Source organism: Phaethon aethereus (genome assembly GCF_964289735.1).
Source record: "Phaethon aethereus genome assembly, chromosome: 14".
Lineage (NCBI taxonomy): Eukaryota > Metazoa > Chordata > Aves > Phaethontiformes > Phaethontidae > Phaethon > Phaethon aethereus.
Genome location: NC_138590.1, coordinates 11278458 through 11295604, shown reverse-complemented (window position 1 = coordinate 11295604; position 17147 = coordinate 11278458). Strand labels below are relative to the sequence as shown.

The following is a 17147-nucleotide window of genomic DNA, read 5'->3' as shown; positions in this document are numbered from 1 at the left end:
GGAGCGGGAGTTTCGCTGTGTCCACGCATACCCCTGGCCCTGCATGCTCCTCTATCCCCCCCGCTGCCCCCAGGGAGCCAGGCTGGGCCCTTACCCCTTCCCCTTGCTCCTGGCCCAGCTCCAGCCGGAGGCAGTGCTGGGTCCAGAGCCCCTTGTAGCAGGGTGGCTGCTTCTGTGCCCCCACACTGGCCCTAGGAGCCCTGGGAAGGGGATGCTGCATGGGTCTCCTGTCCCCCAACCACGCAGCGTGGTGGCTGTGGTGGTGCCGAGGCTGGAGTTGGGGGGGGTCCGACACAGCAGGGCTGCTCCCGTGCTCAGCTGGGGCCTGGCTGCCTGGCAGCTCTGTGCTGGGGCAGGGATGTTCCTAGCACATCCCTGAGCAGGTGAGGACCAGCCCTCTGCCAAACTCTTCCTCACTACGTGCTTAGTGCATGGGGCTGGAGACCTGATCCCGCTTCCCTGCCGGGGCCCTGCTTGTGGCAACCCCACGGCCACCCTGCAAACTGCTGCAGTGGCTTCCTACCGCGGCTGTGTGCCAGGGCGGTCTGTGCCTCGTGTCCCCCCACCCAGCTGGCCTGCTGCTCTCCTGGGGCTGGCGTATGGCAGCACCCCGAGCCCAGCACTGTGCCAAGCCCACCCCAGCCATGGGCTGGCAGTGGCTGCTGATGGCCAACTGGCCGGCGGGCTCCCACAAGCTTGGGAACAGCTTCCTACCAAAGAGCGCCTGCCACCACCGTCCCAGGCCTGTAAATGCCTCTCCCAAACCCACACTCTCTGGTCGGGCTGCTGCCGATGTAGCCACGGTGCTTTTAGTGCCTTTAATAAACACTTCTCTGCAAGTGCCAGGTGTCTTGGGGCCTGCGGTTTTGCCGAGCGAGGTGCGGCCGGCTGGGAAGGTCCTGCTCAGCCCTCATCCCACTCCCCCTTGGGGGCCTGACTCAGCTCCCTCCAGCTTTCCCAGGGAAATCTTCACCTCGGATTTCTCCTCCTCCACCTGTGTCAGCCTGAGCTGACCCCTCATGTCACCTAGGTCGTCCCTCTCTTGGTAGCAGGCGGGACTGCTAACAGAGGTGGTGGTTAATCCCGGGGGCAAAACTGCAGCAAGGGGAAATGGGGCAGATGTCCAACCCTGCAGGTGGATCCCTGTTTACCCAGCGGGGTCCCCCGGTCCTTGCTGTGCCCTGGCCCTGTGTCCTGTATGGGGGACAAGAAGTCACGGGGCACGTGTGGGCCACGTGCACCGGCTCTGGGTGTGCTCCGGCGTAGTGCAGCCAAGTGTTTGCTCATGCGATGCAGCTGCCATACCAAAGGACGGGTGTGAGGCCATGCCGGCACCTCCAGCTGGAACAGGCTCGGGGGCAGCGGGTGTGGGGAAGAGCCGCTCCTCCTGCTCTGACAGCTGGAACGGTCATTAATAATTGCTGTTCTTACCACGATGAGCGATTGTAAGGAAAATCGCCTTGCTAATCTACTGGAAGGTTCTGCCGGGGGCAAGAGCTGCCTGCAATAAGCCAAATGCATCCTGGCATCATCCAGAGCTGGCCTGTGGCTGTGGTGCCACATCTCCCCGGTGCCAGCTGCAGGAGTGCAGAACGCTGTCACAGATGTAGAGGGGAAAGTGGGAGTGATGGGGGCAGGCTGGGGCCGGGCTGGGCGCTGGGATGGTCACACTAAGGAGCAGCAGGACAGGGCTGTGAAAAGGGACAGAAACAGCGAGCACCTGCCTGGCAGGGCCAGGACGAGCAGGGATGTGGTAAGTGCCCAAGTGCGAGTCCCAGCTGTGCAGCGAAGGTCAGGGGAAGCGCAGGGGAAGGTGAGGTGACTGCGGCCCCACGTGAGCAGCCACCGAGCCAGCCCTGGCTCAGCCGGGACAGGAACCCGTGAGCGAAGGGCAGAGAAGGGGCAGGGGGAGGCAGCCGTGCGGGACGGAGCCTGCTGGGGTAGCATGGCCTGGGAACAGGTTGTGCCAGCTCAGCCTGAGGGTACCCGGCTTTGGAGCAGGGCCAGGGCAGAGCCATGGTGCCACAGCCAGCATGCCTCTTCCCCAAGGGAGAGCCAAGCATCTCCCTTGTGCTGCTGCAAGGCTTGCATGCACTGGGGGCTCAGCCCCTTCTCGTTAGCACCCTGTTGCCTCTGGTCCCTACTGATGATGACTCTACCACCCAAGGTGCCTCCGCGCTTTGCCGAGAGCAGCTCTTGCCCACCAGCTCTGCGCACCATGTGAGCAGCTTGTGCACAGGCAGCGGAAGGAGGGTCTCGGGTGGGCTGCGGAGGTGGAGCCTGGGGAGGGGCCGCGGCAGCCTCTGCTCTGAGAACAAAGCCTGGCAGCGGCGGGCTTGGGGCTCCCACCATGTCCCTGAGCGGGGTCCCACCACATCCACCCCCAAAGCCAGCTGAGCCGCTCGCGGGGCGCCAGCCACAGCCCTGGCCCCTGCGCTGGCCCCGGCAGCTGCTGCACAGCTGCTCGCAAACTCCTGCAGCCTCTTAGGGCGGCTCCGGCCCTGGCCTGGCTCGGGAATGCTGGTGCAAGGAGGGTGTGCAGGCCTGGGAGGGGCAGGCAGCACAGGCAGGGCCCACAGCACCCTGTCCTGTGTCCCACTGAGCTTGCGGGCTCATCCACCAGCTGCTCTGCAGGGCTTGGTTCAGGAAGGGCCATGCCAGCATCAGCCCCAACTGGTGGGGATCAGGCCCTGTACACTCCCCACTGCCACTCCGGCACGGAGATCCCTTCAGCACGGGTCTGGCCTGGGGCGCGTGCGGTGCTGGGGGTCAGCGGGGCAGGGAGCCTCGCAGAGCCCTGTATGGGTCAGTGCAAAAGCAAATTTGTGGGTTCACATGGAGGCAAAACTTCCCAGAAAAGGCACCATCGAGCACAGCCTGGCAGATTCCCGAGGGGACTGGGGGGTTGGGAGGGGCAGGGATGGAGGGATATGCGGGCAGCAAAGGGACTCCCACAAAGGCTGCGCCCACCAGCCCCTTGCACAGCAGCGAGGGCACAGCTGGGTGTGTGAGACAGAGCCCATGGGGTGGAAACCTCAGGGGACAGGGTCTCAGGGCAGAGGGGAGCTGAGGGCACAGGGCTCCCGGCGGGCCGTGTCCCCAGGGTGGAGGGGCCATGGGGCAGGGGAGGGTCTGGGGTGCAGAGGAGCACACAGCAGGCAGGTCCCCAGGGCACAAGGTCCTCAGGAGGGGGTGGCACCGGGCGCCGGTGTCCAGGGCGGGGGGAGAGCCCAGGGTGCGGACCCACCCGGGGCGCAGGATCCCGGGGGAGCTGAGCCGGGGTGCGGGTCTCCGGGGTTCAAGGTCCCTGGGGCGGGGGGCGGCCCGGGGGCGGGGTTGCAGGGGCAGAGCGTAGCCTGGGCTGCCGGTTCCCGGGGTGCGGGACCCCGGGGCGGGAACGATGCTCCCGCACCCCGGAGGTCTCGGCGCCGTGCCCGGCGGAGCGGCCGGCCGGGTGCCCTGGGGGCGCGGCGGGGGCGGGGGCCGGGGCCGGGCTGGGGGGGCGGGGGGGGGGGGGGCGCCGTTCGCGGCGCTAGGACCGGGCGCGGCGGCGGGCGGAGCCTTCCCGCCGCTCGCCCCTCCACCCGGCCGCTGCGGCAGTGTCTCGGAGGCGGGCAGGCGGCCGGTCCCTCCGGTCCCCCCGGCAGCATCCCGGCCCCGCCATGGCTGGCGTCGGCTTCGCGGCGCACCGCCTGGAGCTGCTCGCCTCCTACCAGGACGTGATCGGCGAGGACAGCCCCACCGACTGGTGAGCGCGCCCGCCGCCGCCGCCGCCCCTTTGTCCCCGCCGCCGCCGCCGCCCTTTGTGCACGGAGCCGCCCGGTAACACCGGCCGCGCCCCGCGCTGCGCCCCCCGCCGCCCCGGGGCCCTCGGAGCCGGCAACCCCGGCACACAAAGGCGGGCGGGGCGGTGGGGGTGTGCCCGGCCCGCCGCCCCCGGTTGCCCGCACCTGCCCGCCGCCGCCGCCGCACCGGGCCGGGGCGCGGCCCCCGCTTTGTCTGCGCCGGGCCGGCACGTGCGAGCGCTGGGACCCGCCGGCCCCCGCGGAGCGCCCGGCGCGGCCCGACCCCCCGCCGGGCAGCGGGGAGCGGGGGGGGTTCCGCGCACGGCGGGGACGGCCCGGGGGTCCCCCCCCCGGTGCTGGGCCCTGCCCCGGGTCCCTCGCCATTGTCTGGGGCCGGAGCTGCGGGGCAGGGGCGCCCGTGGTCCGGGTGGGGCGGGGATCGGGGCGCCCCCAGCCCGGCCCCGCTCCCGGTCGGCCCCGGCAGCGGGCGGCACCTCTGCCCCGGCGTGCCTCCCCCGCCCCGGCCCCGCTGCCCCCCTCGCACCCCAGCTCCGGGGTGCCCCATCCCCGGGGGTCGCGGTGCGCCGGCCCGGGACTGACCCGACGGGCCCCCCCGGGCTGCCCTGCCCTGCCTGTACCCCCGGGGCTGGGCAGCCCCTGCTGCTCGCGCCGGGGCCCGGCCACATCCAGGCCCTGCTGCAGCCGGTGCAGGGGCCCGCAGGGACAGTCTCCCCGCCGCCACCCCAATTCTCCCGGCGCCCACCCGCACATCCCAGCCCCATCCGGGTGCTGTAGGGCTGGCTGGGGCCGGCTGCCCTCAGGACCCCCTCCTTGCCCCCCCGGGGTGCCAGTGGTGGGGCAAGGGAGGATTCTGCCTGCACCCTGGGGTGCAGCTCACTGGGCAGCACTGGGTGGTGGGAGCATGCTGTGCATGCTGCTCTCTGGCAGGGGTGCCTACCGTGCACCCACCACCCAGCTGGGTGGTAGCCAGCACCCAGCTGGGGTGCACCAACCCCCCAGCAAGGATGCACAGCGCTCTCCAGACGGGTCCCTGCTCTTGGGGGAGGGCTGGCAGCCCCCCTGGCCTGCGTGGGCCTGTTCGGTCCACCTCCCCGCCAGCCCTGGGTCTCCGGGGAGCCCCGTGGTCCCGCCGCCAGCCCAAGGGCGCCGTGGGTGAGCGCGGTGCGTGTTGCCGGCCAGGAGGCAGCTGTCAGCCCTGGGTACGTCTTGCTTCCCAGCATCCGCTGCAAAGGAGCCCTCCCTGCCAAGGCTGCTGAGAGCAGCAGAAACGGTTCCTGGGAAGGCAAGCACCGAGGCCGGGCCCCCCATCCTCTAGCACTGAGCCCCGGCTGGGCAGTGAACGCCTGCCATCCCCATCCTCAGGGCTGAGCTCTCCCCATCGTCCCTAGCTCCTCCATCCCATGGTCACCAGGGGTGCCTGGCACTTGGTGCCGGTGGGATCAGCATCCCCGCTGCAGGGCCCAGTGCCTGAGTGCGGGATGAGGGGCGATGCTCGGGGGGCTGCACTGGGCAGGGGTGAAGGGGACTGTCCCCCAGTGACGGCCCAGTCTGGCTGAGCTGTGAGGATGCTGCGCCAGAGCCCAGCCCTGGGCTGGTGCTGGGGGAAGCCATGCCCTCACCCGGGCTGGGTTCCCTGTGTTTAGGCTGGGATTCCCCCGGCCCCAAGCCTGGTCCTGGAGGGTCCAAGCATCCCCTCCCCCTGCCTGGCCCCGCGGAGGCTGCTGGGGCCCATTACTCGATCGGAAAGGAATTTGGTGCTGCTTTCTGAGCACGCCGCGACTCCCTGGAGCTCCCAGCCACATTGGAAACACATGTGCCCGGGCTGGGGCAAGGCTGGCTGGGATGATGCTCCCCCCACCTCATCCACAGTGTGGGGGGCAGGCAGCAGCGGGTGCCCTGGCTGCGGGTCCCCACGGGTGCTGGTCCGCCTGCTCTGGTGAGCGATGGGGCCGCATGAGGGCAGCGGGGCTGCTGTCCTCTTGGTGGGGTGATGGGGGATCCTTGCTGGAGTCCCCCAGCTGTGGGGACCACTCCTCCCTGGGCGGCATGGGGCACCTCACCCATGGGTGCCCCACATGCCTGGAGTCAAGGGAGTGGGAAGGGGCTGGGTGGAGGGATTAAAGCCCGGGGAAGGGGGTAATGGTGCATGACGCTGCCTGCACCCATTGTGGCATGGCTGGTCCCCACTGATGGGGCTCGTGGTGACGCTGTTGGACTGTGGGTCCCTGGGGGCACCCCTGGGGATGCTGCTGGCCCCACCATGGCCCCACTGGCCCCTGGACTGGAAACCTCTGGATCCTCCGTCCTGGTGTGGGGTCAGGCTGTGCTGCTGGGCTGCACGGGGCTCTGTTTCTATGATGGTGCCTGGGGTGACGGGACCCTGCCAGGCCCCAGCTGCCCTGGGAGCACCCCTGGGTGTGGGCAGCAGCACCGTGCTTGGGTGCCACCCTGCATGGCGGGGTCCTGGGGTGGAAATCAGGCAGCGGGTGCCCCCAGCACCCACAGGCTCCCCAGGCAGCGATGCCACGGCTCTGCCCTACTTGTTTCCTCCCCTCTGCAGCCAGCTGCATCCCACCCTGCAAGCCCCCAACCCCTGCCTGCAGCCCTGGTCTCCCCTAAACTCCTGCTGTCCACCCCCGTTCCTGGGGGATCACAGCAGGTACCCCGGGCGGGGGCTGCAGTTGCAGGCAGGGGCCATGGTTGCAGGCAGGGGCTGTGTTTGCTGCCCTTCCCCGGCACAGGCATCACAGACGGCGCTTTGCAGCTGCTTTGCCGGTGCCGGCTGGGGCAGCCGATTAGCGGGATCGGGATGTGCGGATTAAAGTCAATCTTGTTGGTGCAATTATCTGCGGCTCGCTGCCGGGGCTCAGGAGGTGGTGGGTGCCGGGGACCGGAGGGAGGCCTCTTCTGTGTCAGGCATCTGCCTACCTTCCACTTGTTTTTCAGCTCCTGGGGTCCAGCCAAGGCCCCGGTTTGGGGGGGCTCTGCCCATAGGGGCCCCCCAATTCCCATCCCTGAGCCCAGCCTCCATCTGGAAGCTGCAAGCTCGGGTGAGGAGGGCTCTGCCTGGCACCGTGGGGATTTTGGTGCTCCAGCAAGCACTGCGCGGACGCCACCAGCCGAATGCCGATCGGCAGAGCCGCCTGCCCGCCCCGGCGCAGGGGTGGGGGGTGTCCAGCACGGGTGGCCCCAGCTTTCCAGGCGCAGCACATGACGGTGGCAGGCAGGTTTGGGTGCCTGCCAGGCCCCGGCTGGTCCCCGCTGCCTGCCTGCCTCCCCCGCTCCCCTCCGCTAATCACCTCGTCATCGGGGCAAGCTGCATCCCAGCTGGGATGGGGGGGTTGCCGTGGCAACGGAGGATGCTGGTTGCCTAGCAACATCCATCCCCTCGCCCACCCTCCCTGGACCGATTCGACATGCGTCCTCCCTGCCTTTATAGCTGGCTGCACACCCCTGGGGAGGTGCGGGCAGGTGGGGGTCCCCGCGGAGCCCCTGGGGGGGCTGGCCAGGGTGTGGCAGGAGGGAGAGGGGGTTTCCTATCTGCTGGGAACGGTTTCCAAGGAACAGTCTCCATGACGGCCCTATCACACCCCGGCGGCACATTGATTTGCTGCTGCTGGTGCTCTGGCGTCCTCCCCCAGCCTGGTGCCTGCCGGGCCAGCGGCTCACGCAGCCGGGCACGTGAGCGGCCCCGAGTTCCCTGCCGGGGCGCGGGGCTGCCCCCAAAGCCAGTCGGTAACCGGCAGGGTCGGGCAGGGACAGAGACGGACATGCGAGGAGCTGCAAAGGCCACGGTGGCTTGCGGCACGGCATGGCAGCCAGCTGATCCCTGTGCCCGAGTGACCTCTCTGTCCCCAACCTTGGGACCCTGCCCCACGGCTGCCAGCCAACAGGGCTGGGGAATAGGCCCTGTCTGAAGTCCTGCCTGCCCTGCCTGGCAGCCTGGCCCTTCACGATGGCGATGGAGAAGAGGTTGGGGAGACTTTATGGCAGCTTGGGGACACCTGGCTGGTCCCCCAAGACCCACCCTGACCTCAGTGTTAGCACGATAGGGTGGGGGTCTGCCCCACGCTTCCCCCAGCCGTGGCTCACCCACGCTGTCTCCCCAGGGCCCTCTACACATATGAGGATGGCTCCGATGACCTGAAGCTGGCAGCATCGGGAGGTAAGGTCCTGCTGCCGCCTTGGCTCTGCCAGCGTTTTCCCTGGTACCCATCCTGGTGCCGGGTGGACGTGGGCTGACAGTGCTGTGCCAGGCGGAGGTTTGCTGGAGCTCTCCGGCCACTTTGAGATCCAGAAGGTGATGTATGGCTTCTGCAGCGTCAAGGACCCCCAGGCCGTGCTCCCCAAATATGTCCTTGTCAACTGGGTGAGTCGGGGGAGGGGAAGCGGGAGGGGGCCGTGCCCACCAGGGCTGCAGTGTTGGCAGGGGCATGGCTGGGTGCCAGGGAAGAGCCTGCAGTGGCCGGGGGCTGTGTGTACATGTGGGTGCCCCACAGTCCCCCCGGTGGTCAGTGGGGTGGGGGTCACCCTGCCACCCATCCCTGGCTCAGCCCCTTCCCGGCTGCTACAGGTGGGCGAGGACGTGCCGGATGCTCGCAAGTGTGCCTGCGCCAGCCACGTGGCCAAGATCGCCGAGTTCTTCCAGGTGGGTGACGCCGGGGAGGGGGACGATGCCACCGGGGCACTGACCCCAGTCCCTGATGGCTGCTCGCTCCCCCCCAGGGCGTGGACGTCATTGTCAATGCCAGCAGCGTGGAGGACATCGACCCGGGGGCCATTGGGCAGCGGCTCTCCAACGGGCTGGCCCGTGTCTCCAGCCCGGTGCTGCACCGCCTGCGTCTACGGGAGGACGAGAACGCTGAGCCCGTGGTAATGTCCCCACGGCGGCGATGGCGATGATGGCGGCAGGCGCGGGGCATCCCTCCCGCCCGGGGCTCCTGTTTGCCGCAGCCCGTCACCCCGTGTGCCGCTTACTGTTATTCCCCCTCGCTGATCCCAGCCCCTCCGCCCCCCCCGCCTCTCCTCCGTCCCAGGGCACCACTTACCAGAAAACCGACGCCACGGTGGAGATGAAGCGGCTCAACCGGGAGCAGTTCTGGGAACAAGCCAAGGTGAGGGGGGGGCAGCCGGTGGCCACCAGGGAGCGGGGGCAGCCGCCGGTGGGCCGATGGGCAGCCCCGTCCTTCATTCCCCCCCCTCCACCAGAAAGAGGAGGAATTGCGCAAGGAGGAGGAGCGGAAAAAGGCCCTGGATGCCCGGCTGCGGTTCGAGCAGGAGCGGATGGAGCAGGAGCGGCTGGAGCAGGAGGAGCGGGAGCGACGCTACCGGGAGCGGGAGGAGCAGATCGAGGAGCACAGGCAGGGCAGGGGCTGGGGACGAGGACGGTGTCCCGTGAGATGCGGGACGGTCACACGCAGGGGACGGTCGGGCACATGGCGTGAGCGGCTGGGTGGGCGCGTGGGTGTTCGTGCCCACCAAGGATGGGGCTGGGCAGGGGCTGGCGGGAGCCGGTGCCCAGCCCCTCTCCTGTGCCCCCGTTGCAGGCGGAAGCAGCAGAGCATGGAGGCAGAAGAGGCCCGGCAGCGCCTGAAGGAGCAGTCCATCTTCGTAAGTGCCGCAGCGGACGCGGGGAAGGGCTTTTCCCAGCCAGGGCCCCGGGCTGCCCCCGGGCCGGGGGAGATGACGCTGCGTCTCTTCCCAGGGGGAGCAGCAAGAGGAGGACGACAGGCAGCAGCTCAGGAAATCAGAGTCGGAGGTGGAGGTGAGTGCGGCCGGCAGCCGTGCCCGGTGCTGGTCCTTGCTCCCCAGCCAGTGGTGCCCACAGCTGGATGGGGACCCACTTGGGTGTGCGTGGGGGGTGGTCCTGCAGCCCCGTGCCACCGGGGTGGTGGGTCTCAGCCTCCCCCATCCCCACAGGAGGCTGCCGCCATCATTGCTCAGCGACCCGACAACCCCCGGGACTTCTTCAAGCAGCAGGAGCGGGTGGCATCGGGCAGCAGCGACGCCATCTCGCCAGGCAGCCACAGGACAGGTGAGGGGCCACGGGGGGCTGCAGGCGCCAGGGGGGCACGGAGAGGCCAGGGGGGTCTGTGGGCTGCGGAGCAGGTGAGTGCAGCGCCGCTGGGGCTCCCCGCAGCTCAGCGAGGTCGCAGCAGGATCTGGGGGCACCAGGGCTGTAATGTGGGGAGGTGGTGCCCGCTCTGCCATGATGGTGGGTGCCAGGGGCATGAGGATGGCAGGGGGTCACCCTGTTCTGCGCCGCCGCCGCCGCCGCCGCCATCACACCTTGTGGTCCCCGCCGCCGGGGCAGCTTGGAAGGGGCTGGGGCTGGATGCCAGGGGGAGGTTGTCTGTAAGGGGGGCTGCATCCTGCTCCCTGCTTGCTCGGGTGTCGTCTGCCCACCCGGCATGGCACCACGCCGGCAGCTGGGTGGCTGCGTGGTCAGGGTGCGGCTGGGGTGGCAGCCGGGAGTCCGTGGCGTGGATTGGGAAGGAAACTCTTCCCATGGGGTCAGCTAAAACGGGCAGGAGTGAGTGGGGCAGATGTGGGCCACCCCCATGCCCCATGGCGTGCCCACCCCAGGGTTCCCACTGCTGGGGGGGTGCCTGCGGTGGTGCAGGACACCCTGCTTTGGGTCGGGGTGATGCCAGCAGGTCTCTGGCTGTGGCAGTGGGGCTGTCCCTGCTGAGGGCTGGCTGTGGGGTGGGGGTGGCTGGGCAGGGAGCGCCCTGTGGGGAAGCTGAGCTGCCCCACAGTCTGGGGTCCAGGTCCTCTTTGTGGCTCTAGGGCAAGGACTGGCTGTCTTGGTTGGCACCTCCAGCTGTGGGGCCATGTCATGGTGCTGTGCTGGGGGGACTGTGCTGGGGGGCTGTGCCGTGGGGCTGTGCTGGGGGGGCCTGTGATGTGTCTTCTTGCTGTGGGGTCATGCCATGGGCTGTGCCATGGGGCTGTGCTGTGGTGTTGTGCTGTGGGATGTGCTGTGGGATGTGTGTTGCGGCCAAGCCATGGAGCCGTGCTGTGGGTTGTGCCGTGGGTTCGTGCCGTGGTGCTGTGCTGTGCCTGGGCAGATAGTTGCCCCATGGTCGTGTCTGGCCTCTCTCCCTCCCTGGCCACTTAATGCTGCCTCCTGTCCTTCTGTCCTGCTGTCTTTCTGTCCGGCTGTCCTGCCATCCTCCTGTCCCGCTGTCGGTGCTGCCTCCCATCCCGCCGTCTTCCTGTCCCGGTGCCCCAGTGCCCCGGCCCCGCCACGGCTGTGCTGAGCAGGGACTGACCCATCTCTTTGCTCTCTCTCTCTCCGTCCGTCTGTCTGTCTGTCTTTCTCTTGGCAGGTCGTCTGCACTGTCCTTTCATAAAGACAGCTGACAGTGGGCCGCCTTCTTCCTCTTCCTCATCCTCCTCCCCCCCGCGGACCCCCTTCCCCTATATCACCTGCCACCGCACCCCAAATCTCTCCTCTTTCTTCCCATGTAGGTAGCTGGGAGCCCCTGGGCACACAGCTCCAGGGGGCCGAGCCGCGGGCAGCCGCCCCACAGCCCACCCCAGCCCCACAGCACACCGGGCCAGGGGGCACGAGGATGGAGCCACGGGACTGACAGCGGAGGCAGCGCCCCTCCCATGGGCACCCCGAATGGGCTGGGCACCCAAGTGGGGGCTGCACCTGCACCCCATGGGCACCCTAAACATCCCAGCTGGGGCTGGCCCCACGGTGGGCGCTGTGCCCCTGGGCTGGGGGGATAGGGCAGGCTGTGCCTGTGGGGCCGGTTGTGCCCGTGATATGAGGAGGGGGCACCGGGCAGGCTGTGCCTGTGGGATAGAGGGAGCACAGGGCAGGCTCTGTTTGTGGGGCAGATGGAGATGGGGCAGGCTGTGCCCGTGGGGTGTGTCTGGCTGTGCCCGTGGGGCAGAAGGAGACGGGGCAGGCTGTGCCCTGGACCACACAGGACTGTGCCCATGGGGCAGCGCGGGATGGAAAAGGCTGTGCCCAGGATCACGTGAGGCTATGCCCATGGGGCAGAAGGGACCAGGCGGTGCCTGGGGCTGTGTGGGGCTGTGCCCCCTGGCCAGGGTGTGGCTGTGCCTGCGGAGGAGAGGCTGTGCCAGGGCCCAGCTGGGCAACGTGTGTGCAGGGCTGGCACGTGCCACAGCAGGTATGGGGCTGCCTGTCCCCATATCTGGCAGATGTGGGGGCTGCGTGGGGCCGGCGGGGATGCCTGGGGGGCTGGCATGGCGGTTACTGCACCCCTGGGTGCGTCTGCTCCGCCACCACAGGAGGGGATGACGTGGTAGCAGATACACGGTGACGTGCCTTTGACAGCTCGTGGCTGGGTTGGCGTGGGGCAGGAGCAGGGGCAGCGCTGGGGTGCTGGCTCCCCCCTGACGTGGGCAGCCCCCCCCATGCCACCCGTCTCCCTTGTCCACAGGCAGCCAGTCGGACGCCTACCGCAAGGCCTCGGCAGCGGGCTGCAGCCCCTGCGAGTCCAGCCCGGCCGCCACGCCGCTGGGCGAGCCGGGCACCCGTGCCTCGGGTGATGAGACGCCGGCAACGCCCAAAGGTGGGCGCAGGGCTCCCGCTGCCCGCCCCTGCCTGGGGCTGCCCGGGCGCAGCCCCGTGCTTCCCTGCAGCGTACCCCCCCGCTGCAGCCCCCTCACCTCCTCTGCAGCCACCGCTGCAGCCCCTGATGCAGCCCCGATGCTGCAGCCCCGCCAGCCTCCCTTGCACCGCTCAGTGCATCCGTGCTGTCCCGTCTGCATCCCTTGGTCTATCCCCGCCGCCTCTGCTGTGTCGCCCAGTGCATCCCCGCCGTATCCGCCGCTCTGCGCCAGTGCATCCCCGCCGTCTCTGCTGCATCCCCCCAGTGCATCCCCGCCGTCATTGTTGCATCCCTGCCGTCTCCAGTGCATTTTCCAACACCAGTGCATCCCTGCTGTCTCTGCTGCACCCCCCGCTATGCATGCCTGCCATCTCTGCAGCATCACCCCCGTGCATCCCCGCTCTCTGCTGCATCCCCCAAGTGTGGCTCTGCCCGAGCTGCACCAGCCCCCAGTACACCCCTGCCAGTGTCACTGCTTCCCTCCATGCACCCCCGCTGTCCCCCTGCGTCCCCAGTGCATCCCAGCCAGTTCTGCTGCAGCCCCCCGTGTGTCCCTGCTGTGTCCCCACTGGTCCCTTCGCATCCCTTGGAGCTTCCCCGCTTTCCCTTCTGCATCTTCCCACTACACCCCTCCCTGTCCCGCCCTGCTCCGTGCCTCCCAGCCACCCACTGTGCCCCGCAAAGGATCTCCTTGCCCCCCATGTCCCCTCGGTCCCCTGTGGTGTGAGCCATCGGTCCCCTCCCCACCCAGACACTCCCACCCATCCCCACAGCGTCTCCCCACTGCGCACAGCCCAAAGCCCCCCCAGCTGCCTCCCTGTCCCCTGGGATCCTGGATCCCCCAGCCCTGGATGAGGGGTTCTGTCGCCACTGACTGCTGTGTGTCCCCCCTTGCAGACTCCCCCAGCCCCAGCACCCAGGAGGCTGGGCCAGCCGCCCCCGAGCAGCACTGGCCCTTCCCGGGGCCTGAGGACAAGGCCACCGAGCCCCCTGGGGATGAGCCCAGCCCCAGGCCATGGACAGCGGGGGGTGACACCCTGGGGGACCTGGTGACCCTGGAGCCTACCGAGCCCTCCCTGCCACCCGCGGAGGCCAAGCCCCAGCCTGGTGAGACCCCCACCCCTGAGAGCCTCATCGACCTGTGGCAGAGCGACGGGGTGACCCCCCCTGCGGCCTGGCCCCTGCCCACCACCCCCATCCCTGAGGGCCCCCCGGCCGCGCTGCCCGACGAGGTGGCCCTGCTGAGCCTGGATGAGCTTCCCGAGCCCCCTGCCACCTTCTGCGACGCGGAGCAGGAGGAGGAGGAGGAGGCGGCTGGCAGGGGGGACTCCCAGTCCCGGGGGCTCGGCTGCCAGCGCACCTCCCAGGAGGATGCCTTGGGCCAAGAGACCACCCCCATCACCAACGGGGAGATGGCCCCCAAGGATGGGACGCCGAGTCGCGGGGAGCAGGTGAGCATTGCCGGGGGGTGGGTGTGTGTGGTGGTGTCGGGGCGACGGGGGTCCTGACCGCCCTCACCCCCCAGGCCAGCGAGGGCTACTTCAGCCAGTCCCAGGAGGAGGAGGTGCCTCCCCCTGAGGAGCCGTCGGCCAAAGCTCCCCAGCCCATCTTCTACAACAAGCCCCCAGGTGAGTCGGAAGGGGGGGGGCTCTGTCCCACCATGGGGCACCCCATGCCACCCCCATGCGGGACCCTATGCCGCCCTGACCCCCCCTCTCCCTGCCCCCCAGAGATCGACATCACATGCTGGGATGCGGACCCCCTGCCCGAGGAGGAGGAGAGCTTTGGGGGGGGCCTGTAAGCCCAGGCCCCACTGCTGGTGCAAGCAGCCCGCCCCGGCCGGCGCGGGGCGCGAGGGGGCCACAGCTGGGGGCCGGGCCCCCCCCCTCACCCTGCCGGGGCCCCGCAGGATGAGGCCTCTGGGTGGGGGCCACCCTGCTGCGCCCCCGCCCCGGGGCACCTTTTACAGCCCCCCCATCTCTTTCTCTCTTTTTTTAAGTTGTCGGTAGGAGCCGTGTCAGCCCCCCCCTTAGCAGTCCCGTCCTCCCTGCTGCCCCAGTGCCCCTTCTGTGGGGCTGGGGGGGACTCGCTCGCATCCCCTGTCTGGCTGTGGGACGGGGTCCTTGTTCTCTTTGTTCCCCCCCCCCCCGGGAGCCCCCCCATACTTTGCACGAGTTCAAAAAAAAAAAGGAAGAATAAGAAGAATAATAAATGAATATGGCAATAAAGTGACCCGACCGGGGCAAGGCTGCAGCCGGCGGTGCCCCCCCCCCAAATCTCAGTGGGGAGCTGGCGTGGGGCTTTTGCTCTTCCCCCCCATTCCTTGCTGGGAGCCCCTTTCCCCGCCCCCCGCTTGGCCCCCGCTTGGCCCCTCTCCCCCCCCCACCTTACAGTAACTGTTTTTGGAAAGCACAAGTTCTGTACCGGCGGTGTGCTCATGTCTGTTAATAAATAAAGCGACTCCCACAGGGGCTGCAGCCTGCTGGGGGGCCAGGGAGGGCCGGGGGGGCCGCCGCCCCCAGGGGGTCCCGTGACACCAGCCCGCCGGGAGGTGAACCCGAGCCACAAACTTTTATTCTCAAACTGTAACAAACAAAAAATTTAAGAAACAGAGCAGAGTCCGGGTCCCCAGTACCCCCGGCCATGGGGGGGCCGGCGGGGGCCAGACGGGGAACCAGCCCCTTCCGCGCCGGTGGCAATGGCCCGCACTGGGGCGGGTGTCCCCGGGGGAGACGCGGGCAACCGAAACCAACACCCCCACCCCCCCTCCCCCCGGTGCAAGGTCCAGGGGTCCCCCGGGGCCGCCGTTAGACAGCGGTAGTCCTGCCGAAGAGCGGCATGGAGACCGGGAGGTGCCAGGGCCCCGGCTCGTAGGTGTCCCTGCTGCTGAGCTCCGAGTCCGTCCAGCTGGGAAACATGCGGGGGGAGCACTCTGCCTGCAGGTAGAGGTCCGGGCAGGCTGGGCCGGGGCTGGCCGAGCGGGGCAGGTGCAGCGCCGAGCCGTAGCCAGCGTCCAGGAAAAGGGGTTTGTAGCTGGGGGGCTGCTCCTGCTTCTCCAGCCGCTCGTGGCTCAGGAAGGGGGCGTTGATTTTGCGGTAGAGCCCCCGCGTGTCCATCAGCACCTCGCTGTACGGCGGGGGGGGCTCTGCCATCAGCAGTGCCTCCTCATAGCACGGCGGCTTCGACAGGTCCGACTCTGCAAGGCAAAGACCCCCCCGGCCCCCCACTGCCGTCAGCACTGCGCCCCAGCTCTCGCACCCTATCCCCCCCCTCAAAAAGGGGGAGGTGCGTGCGCCGGGGATGCCGAGACCCTCCCCCCTCCCCCGGCTCCTTACCGTGCCGGCAGCTCCAGGGCCGGGGGGGCGGGATGTGGTGAGGGTGATGATGGTGGGGCTCGAGGCGGAGGCGGTGGGGGATGGCGATGCCGGGGGGGCTGCCCCCATAACCCTCGTAGTGCAGCGGCTCCAGCTCCAGCGCGCGCAGGCTCTGCTCCCGCAGCCGCTCCTCCTGCTGCCGCTTCACGCGCCGCCGCAGGTAGCTGCAGAAGCAGCACAGCAGCACGATGAGCCCCCAGATGAGCCAGAAGCCCGCGAAGCAGGTGAGGAAGGTGTAGGTGCCCTGGGACATCACCATCTTGGCTGCCGGCCCCGGGAGGAGGCCCCTGCCTCTCCCTGCCCTCGGGGTGGGGGACGGGATGCTCAGGGCGGCGGCAGGGCCAGGGTGGGACCCGATGCTGTCAGGGCCACCAAGGGCATCTCCCCAGGCCGTGCCTGGCGGCGTCTCCTCTGGCCCGTGGGCGCCCGCCGTCAGGGGTCCGTCCTCGCCATGGAGCCCGGGGGGCTGGAGCGGGTGGGTCAGGCCTGGGTGCGCCGGGTGTGCGGTGGGGCAGGGGGCCGGCAGGGTGGGCAGCGGGGGGCCGGGGCCGGCGGGGTCCCACTGCCCATCGCTGGGAGGGGGCCGCCGGGGAGGGGGCCCTGCAACGAGACAGACGTGAGTGTGAGCGTGGTGGGGACGTGGCCGCCCCGTTCCCATGGCGACTCGCTCCACAGGCACAGCGGCACCCGCAGCCAGCCGGGAGCCGTGCCCGGCACCACACGTGCCCCCACCATCGCCCCCACTGCTGCAAACCTGCATCGCCCCCAAAATCCCACCACGGCACTGCTGGGCACCCCAGGGCAGGAAATGGATGCTGCAGCCCTGTGGCATCGACGCCCTTGAGGTCACAGGGCCCCTCCTGGCATCCCCCCATCCTGCCCACCCAGCAAAGCCCAGATGGGCTGCAGAGTCCAGACAGTTCAGCCCCTGCGCCAGCCCACATTGCCCCACAGCAGGGTGCCCTGGGGAGGAGGAGGAGGGCCACGCGGAGCCAGCTGCCTGCGGCACATGGTGCTCGCATGAGCACATGCACCGCAGCCATTGCTGGCCTCGCAGCCACCAGGGAGAGTCAGGGGATGTCGGCACCTAACACGGCGAGGCAAGGAGGACCCCAGTGGCGATGGGAACCGTCACCCCTGCCAGGTCCCTGCCTAAAGGCTGACAGCCTGGTCACCAAACAGGGACAGCGCATGCAGGGGGGGGGTGTGTGCACATCAGCGAGCAGGGAGCAGCACCCATAGGTGCTTGCAGGCAGGCACGTAAGCACCCGTCAGGATTATTATCATGGTGGTGTGGGAGAAAACAGGCTCACTGCCGGGGAGCAGGCAGGAGGGTGGGCACTGGCATGGCCGAGGGCAGGGGACCACTGAGG

General features: G+C 69.2%; 2 protein-coding genes across 3 annotated transcripts; one reads left to right on the top strand and one right to left on the bottom strand.

Moving 5' to 3' along the window:
• Positions 1 to 3662: 3662 nt before the first annotated feature.
• Positions 3663 to 14201, top strand: DBN1 (drebrin 1; the record flags this gene model as incomplete). 2 transcript variants are annotated; one of them, XM_082006148.1, is made up of 15 exons in its annotated part: positions 3663 to 3748; positions 7916 to 7971; positions 8063 to 8175; positions 8380 to 8454; positions 8532 to 8678; positions 8843 to 8920; positions 9015 to 9166; positions 9353 to 9416; positions 9511 to 9570; positions 9726 to 9840; positions 11138 to 11279; positions 12234 to 12361; positions 13298 to 13851; positions 13926 to 14028; positions 14131 to 14201. In XM_082006148.1, the coding sequence occupies 15 exons, from the start codon at positions 3663 to 3665 to the stop codon at positions 14199 to 14201; spliced, it is 1944 nt and encodes a 647-aa protein (XP_081862274.1). The 2 variants fall into 2 exon arrangements, with proteins under 2 accessions (XP_081862274.1, XP_081862275.1); XM_082006149.1 differs by lacking the exon at positions 11138 to 11279 and having other exon boundaries at positions 12230 to 12361.
• Positions 14202 to 14353: 152 nt separating this feature from the next.
• PRR7 (proline rich 7, synaptic) lies at positions 14354 to 16033 on the bottom strand (the record flags this gene model as incomplete). The annotated part of the gene is made up of 2 exons (XM_082006000.1): positions 14354 to 15596; positions 15736 to 16033. The coding sequence occupies 2 exons, from the start codon at positions 16031 to 16033 to the stop codon at positions 15208 to 15210; spliced, it is 687 nt and encodes a 228-aa protein (XP_081862126.1). The 3' UTR covers positions 14354 to 15207.
• Between the last annotated feature and the right edge of the window lie 1114 nt (positions 16034 to 17147).